The sequence below is a fragment of the Triticum aestivum genome, chromosome 3D, assembly GCF_018294505.1.
Source record: "Triticum aestivum cultivar Chinese Spring chromosome 3D, IWGSC CS RefSeq v2.1, whole genome shotgun sequence".
In the NCBI taxonomy this organism is placed as follows: Eukaryota; Viridiplantae; Streptophyta; class Magnoliopsida; order Poales; family Poaceae; genus Triticum; species Triticum aestivum.
The window spans coordinates 420,507,858-420,514,704 of NC_057802.1; the positions used below are offsets into that span (position 1 = coordinate 420,507,858).

Sequence of the window (6,847 nt, forward strand, 5' to 3'; positions counted from 1 at the left end):
TCGTTTTGATTTTATAGAGTCTAGTGCAGCAGCGATCCATACGTACTTAGTAACTGTCCACTCGATACGCAAACAGGTCAATTTCGGGCTAGACATTTTTGGTGGAAGGGCCCAGTTTCTCGTGAAAGGGAGAGTCGTTGTTTGTTTCTCTGTGGGTGTTAATTTTTCTTTAGCGATTAAGAATCACGCATAGGCACACTGCCGTGCAGCATGCTCACATACCCTTGAGCAATGCAAAAGCATACCCTAACGTATTTGTGCGGAATTGTTATTTGGCGAACATTCGCCAGGAGGCTGGTGCCGGCGAATACCCTTCCTGCCATCTGATCTGGGCGCACGATTCTTGGCGCCAATCCAATGCCACGTCAGCTCTCTGGACGAGGTCGCTATAGGTGATCTCGTCGCGAATGTCCTGTCTTTGTTTTTCTCCAAAAAACGTGCAGACCTAAGAATCAAACTCGCGCCCTCCTAGAGAGCAGCCCTGGGCGGAGCTAGAGTGGTGTTTGCGAATATTCCCACGCTCAAACACCTTTTATGTATTCGAGTTAATTTATCTTTTTAAATTTCTATTTTTTTTGTTTGGCAGAAAATCCAAAAATCTTGAATTTTTCCACAGTCTGAAAGAGAAAAAATGCCTACTTTTTTAGAGGTGATAAGTTTTCTAACTTGCCATGTGTATTTTTTTTATTATATGAAGCATGGCATTTTCCATGTTTTCTTAATACCCACACGACATTTCTTAATAAGAGCATATCATTTTCATAGTTAGTAACATGACATTTTATTATTATTAACAAGATGTCAGTTTATTTATTAACAACATGCCATTTCTGTTAGTAGTAACATGGCACTTTTATTGTTAATAAAAATCGTCTTATTATTATTAGGAGGATGTCAGTTATTATTATAAATAGGTGGCAGTTTTATTTTTGAGAGCATGGCATTTTTATTATTAATAGGATGGCATTTTTAATTTTTTATTGCATGGAAGTTTTCTTTTTGGGCTTATCCTAATAAAATATTTTATCTAGAGGATGTAGCTTTATAAAGTAGCATGACAATTTTCATCTTTTTCAGAGCATGGCATTTTCATAAATTTGTACGTATTGTTTTGTTCATGGCATTTCTTATATAGAGAATGGCATTTTTATAAAGTATCACGACAAATTTCATATCTTTTTCAGAGTATGTTATTTCTATAAATTTGTGTGTTCATGGCATTTTTTATATAGAGGATGGTAGTTTTTGTAAAGTAGCACGGCAATTTTCCTATTATTTTCAAAGCATGTCATCTTTATAATTTTTTGTGTATTCTGTTGTTAATGGCATTTTATATGAGAATGGCAGTTTTCATAAAGTAGCATGATAAATTTCATACTTTTTCAGAGCATTGCATTTTTATAAATTTTGTGTTCTTGGTAATTTTTATATAGATGATCACAATTTTATAAAAGTAGCACATTAATTTTTATATTTTTTTCCAGAGCATGGCATTTTTATAAATTTGTATGTATTCTTTTGTATGGCATTTTATATATTCAGGGTGGCAGTTTTATAAAGTAGCATGACAAATTTCATACTTTTTCAGAGCATTGCATTTTTATAAATTTGTGTGTCATGGCTTTTTTGTATACAGAGGATGGCAGTTTCATCAAAGTAGTACGGTAATTTTCCTATTGTTTTAGGGCATGTCATTTTTATAATTTTGTGTGTTTTATTTTGTTCATGTCATTTTTCATATAGAGGATGACATTTTTAAAGTTTAGCATGACAAAAACAAATTCTAGATCACTCGGCCTTTTGTTTTTATTTCAAAGTCGCGACAATTTAAAGGGGCATTTTTAGGTCTCTGGGGTTTGCCTGGTTGCCCTCCTGGCGAACAACCAGGAACGGTCGCCAGGAGCACAACCGGAACGAATCGGCAGATGGGAGATCTCCCCTAGCGATCGATCGTTGGATACTAGGGTCCTATTTGTACAGATAAAAAACTACCGAAAGAGCTGGTATGCATAATGTGTGTAAATTATTATAGGCAGCAGATTTAATCCTAGTGACAGCCACTCATTGGCGCGTGGAAACTCGTCTTGAACAATGCATGAAACACTGACCAGGCAAGAGCAGCGCCGAGAAACTTGACTCTTTAGGTCACCAAGGTCATCGCTAATCACGCGGTATCCCAGCTTTTTTTATGCTTGTTTCGCCTAACTCAAGTTGCAAGAGACATGCACTCTGCAAGCGCAGGTTCGCACGTGATCCATTCCATGCGATTGTCAAAGGAAACCTGCATGAAATAACATAGGTAGTAATATCACACACATCTAGATAAAGTAGATGATGTGGCAAACAATAAATAAATAAAGAGAGGAAAGTAGTAACATAGCTAATTACTAGTAGTATGAGTAACATCACACATATCAAGGCAAGATGTGTGTATAGCATAATAAATAAAGTGTTGCATGTTATCACACATATGTTACTAGTCTATGTTACTACCTTACCTTTATAGTAGGGAGTAACATGCCACAATGAATAGTAACATAGTAACATAGACTAGTAACATGCCCATATTACTACCTTTATAGCATTCAACGGTCAACCTCCCCACGCCACGCACACCGGCACCGCGAGATCTCGAGGCCGATCAGACGGCCAACGACAGGAGACATGGCATCCGCCGGTCAGCCGCTTGAGCTGACTGTACGCGCGCCCGCTCCAGTGGAAATTCGCGTCCATCTCAACGTGCGCCGCCCACGAAACGCGGCCGTGCCTATTGCATGGCTTCGTCGTCGTCGGTCCGGGACGACCTATAAATATGCAACCCGTAACCCAGACGTAGCAAACAACACACGACACGACCATCTATCTAGTGGCTAGCTAGTGCGAAAAGAAGATGGGGGCTAAGCTCGCAGCGCTCGTCGTCTTGGCCGCGTTCCTCGCCGGGCCGGCGGCGTGCGAGGGCGCCAGCATTTGCTTCAACGGCTGGCTGAGGCTACCCACCTACAACCCGTGGCTCTGTTCTCGCGGCTCCAGGATGAGAAGCCTTCCGCGGCAGCGGGGGCCTTATCCCTCGGGGTTAGGGCTCGGCAACGGCTACTACGACAACAGGTGGTCGAGGTCGTACTGCCCCAGAGCGGAAGGGATCGTGAGGGGTGCTGTGAGGGACGCCGTGGCCGCGTACCCTGGCATTGGTGCGGGGCTCATCCGTCTCTTCTTCCACGACTGCTTCGTTCGGGTACACCGTACACACACTGCTCGTCGATTCGTTCGAATACTAACTGCATTGTTCATTAGTCCTTACTTCATGTGCATTATGATCCAGGGGTGCGATGCTTCCGTCCTCCTCACCACGACCAACTCCAATAACAGCGACACGGAGAGGGAAGGCCTTCCCAACAAGAACAGCCTGCGAGGGTTCGAGGTGATCGACGCGGCCAAGGCGGCGATCGAGGCCGCCTGCCCCGGCAAGGTCTCATGCGCCGACATCGTGGCCTTCGCCGCCCGCGACGCGTCCTACTTCCTCAGCAACCGCAGGATCAACATCCAGATGCCAGGCGGCCGCTACGACGGGCGCGAGTCCTTCGCCAACGAGACCGACCAGCTGCCCGGGCCCTTCTCCAATGTCACAGAGCTCCAGGCGACTTTCGCGGCCAAGGGGCTTACCTCAGACGAGATGGTCACGCTCTCCGGCGCGCACACAATCGGCCGCGCTCGCTGCATGTTCTTTTCCAGCCGCTTCTCTGAAATGGACCCGGCTTTTGCCGCAAAGCTCAGGGCCGAGTGCAACGGCAACGACGACACCAACGTGAACCAAGACGATGTCACTCCCTACGTCCTGGATAAGCAGTACTACCGGAACGTGATCGACAGGAAAGTGTTGTTCACCTCGGACGCCGTGCTCAACTCGACGGAAACGATGACGCAGGTGAGAGAAAACGCAAACAGGGCAGGAGCGTGGGAGAGGAAGTTTGAAAGAGCCATGGAGAATATGGGGAAAATCGGGATCAAGGCCAGAGCCGACCAAGGCGCAGAGATCAGGAAAGTATGCTCAAGAGTCAACAACTAAAGTTGGCTAGTAGTAATGCGGGGTGGCTGGCCGGCTCCATGGCGGGATCGCCTGATGGACGAGATGTAACTTCGTCTAGCTACTGTCATTGTTGGTTTTCTCACACTAAAACTCGGGGGGGGGGGGGGGGGGGGGGGGGGGGGGGGGTGTTTTTTGCGATTCAACCTTGCTGCCTTTTATTATCTAAGTGGCCTCAGCTACGACAATGTCACAAATATAATCCGGTGGAATATAAAACCAAGTCTTACATAACTTATTCAGGCAGCCATTTCTAGGTAGTTTATGTGCCGCAGAATTTGCAGTTCGACTAGCCCAAACCACAGTAAATTCATCATGTGAGGAGAGAAGCTCTTTGATCTCTTCGATGAGCGGGCCATACCGGGATCTAGCCAGCTCCGAACTTGACAAAGCCTGCATGACACTCTGGTTGTCTATCTCGACAACAATCTTCCGGGCACCCACCTCGATGGCCAGCTGGATCCCTCTCCTGCACGCCAACAGCTTTGCATGTTCCGGGTCTGCAACGGTAGGGAAAAAAACGACAAAAGCCTCCCACAAACATGCCATGATAGTCACGCACGACCGCTCCACCTTCGACGTTGCTCCATCAATGCTTACCTTTAGCCATCCTTGGACAGGAGGTTGCCAATGCTCCGTTGGCTTTCCTCCCTGTGTGGTTATCGGTGAGGCATGAACACTAGCCCATTCCTCTAGCAGTCTCTAAACACGATCGACCAAGGATCGAGCGTCCTCTATGAGCTTCCCTTGTTTTGTCGCATTCCTCGCAAGCCACATGTGATATATGACCATCAACATCACGCCCTTATCCGCGTCTGTGGCCTTGCCTAACCAATCTAACATCCATAACCTGAGAGATTGCTGTGTATTAATCATCTCTGGCAAGTCGAACACATCGTCTCCCCTGTCCGCATTTATAATAGACCACACATGACGAGCATGCGGACACCTCCAAAATCTGTGAGTAGCAGTCTCCTCTCTTCCACAAACTGGGCCAAGCACACCGGACTTTATGGTTCTTCGCTGAAGTTCTACACCAATAGCTAAGCCGTTCCGAGCTAACCGCCAGGTGTGGATTTTGACCTTCGCGGGTACGTTCGTGTCCCAGAGCTCGAGCCAGCCCTTGTGTTAATAAACACATAAATACACAAGATAATTAGTTGTGTATGTTCTATTTTTTGGTTGTTTCTGCCGATAAAAAACCAATAATGTTTCGACCCGTTAGCTGTCAATCGACTGAGTTCTTATGGGGTCAGTCACTTTTTCGTAGCAAGGGATATACGGCACACAGATTGTGCTAGTTACTTCAGTTAGCTAGCTAGATAGTAGGGAGAAGTCCCCAACTGCTCGCGAGCTCAAACGAGCTAGAATGAACAGTAAATAGGAAAAATTAAAAAAAATCTGAATTTTTTTGGTGAATTGTAACAAATGTTTTAAGAGCCTGCAAAACTTCACTTTGAAACGACATTTGTGGAAATCGCAGAATAAAAATCAGCACTCGAAAATTCTTTTAAAAATGGCATTTTTGGAGCATCGATTTTTTTGCCACCACTTCAACAAATGTGATTTTATGATGAAATTTCACAGGCACTCAGAATATTTGTCAATGTATCGCACAAAAAATCAGAATTTTTTGATTTTTTTTTTCATTTTTTACGGTTTTACTGATCATACGGGCTCATGTGAGCTCGAGCTGAGAATAGCTCCGTCCGGTAGTAGGAGCAAACAAGTAGTAGTAGAATATTAAGAGATGGATCGCGAGGGGTAGATATAGAAGAACTTGCACATGCATGTATGCATCCACATCCACATGAACTATGCATTGCATTTCACATGCTTCGTGTCACTATGCACAGGCGCATGCGCTCGTGGATATTACCTCCGTCCCAAATTATTTGTTTTAGATTTTTCTAGATATGAACGTGTCTAAATACATTTGTACCTAGATAAATCTAAGACAAGTAATTTATCATGCAGAGAGTATGTAGCTAGGGGTGCCTTAACTAATAAAATTAGTGATATTGGTATTAACACTTGATAATAAAATAGAACTAAACATTAAAAAATCAAAATACTGGTTTTTCTAAAGAAGAATGATTAGTGGCTACGGTATTACTCTTTAAGAAGAGTAAAAGAAACAAAGATAAAACAAACAATGAAATTTTCTGCCCATAATTCTATAATATGCAAGAATAAACATATAATAGTAGAACTTTCGTAAACAATGAAGTTTACTAAGAAGAAATACATTAGTGGCATTGGCATTATCCATAAATAAAAATGCAAATGCAAATAAAATAAATCAAATCAAATCAAAATAATGAAGTTTTCTAGCAAATGATGAATTAGTGGCATTGGTATTACCCTTAAAGAAGAAAGCAAATGACAAAAACACAATAATGAAGTTTTGTAAGCAATAATGAATTAGTGACATTGATATTACCTTTAAAAATAAAATAAAAACTAAAACAAAATCAAAATAGTGCAGTTTTCTAAGAAAGAAATAATACAAAATAAAACTAAAAAATCATAAGAATGAAGGTTTCTAAGAAATATATAATTAGTGGGATTGATATTACACATTAAGAAGAAAGAAAATAAAAATTCTGAAACAAACAATAACAAAATTTGCATATAATATACACTAAAATTGAGCTTTTTAAAAATATAAAAGAATAAGCACATTCATAGTGGATTTTTCACAAAAAATAAGTTTCCTTAAAAGGAATGAATTACCCGCATTGGTATTACCCACAACTAAGAAAG

At 42.5% G+C, this 6,847-nt stretch overlaps 1 protein-coding gene across 1 annotated transcript; it reads left to right on the forward strand.

Annotated features, from left to right (window-relative positions):
• The first annotated feature begins 2,854 nt into the window (after positions 1-2,854).
• LOC123079302 (peroxidase 2) lies at positions 2,855-4,159 on the forward strand. The gene is made up of 2 exons (XM_044502045.1): positions 2,855-3,232; positions 3,320-4,159. Exons 1-2 carry the CDS (start codon positions 2,891-2,893, stop codon positions 4,061-4,063), a joined length of 1,086 nt encoding a protein of 361 aa, XP_044357980.1. The 5' UTR covers positions 2,855-2,890; the 3' UTR covers positions 4,064-4,159.
• The last annotated feature ends 2,688 nt before the right edge of the window (positions 4,160-6,847 follow it).

Bases quoted from the DNA above. Each gene is read 5' to 3' on its own strand.
- LOC123079302 (XM_044502045.1), top strand. From the start codon at position 2,891: ATGGGGGCTAAGCTCGCAGCGCTCGTCGTCTTGGCCGCGTTCCTCGCC. The intron at 3,233-3,319 runs GTACACCGTACA...ATTATGATCCAG, and splicing joins TCCACGACTGCTTCGTTCGG to GGGTGCGATGCTTCCGTCCT.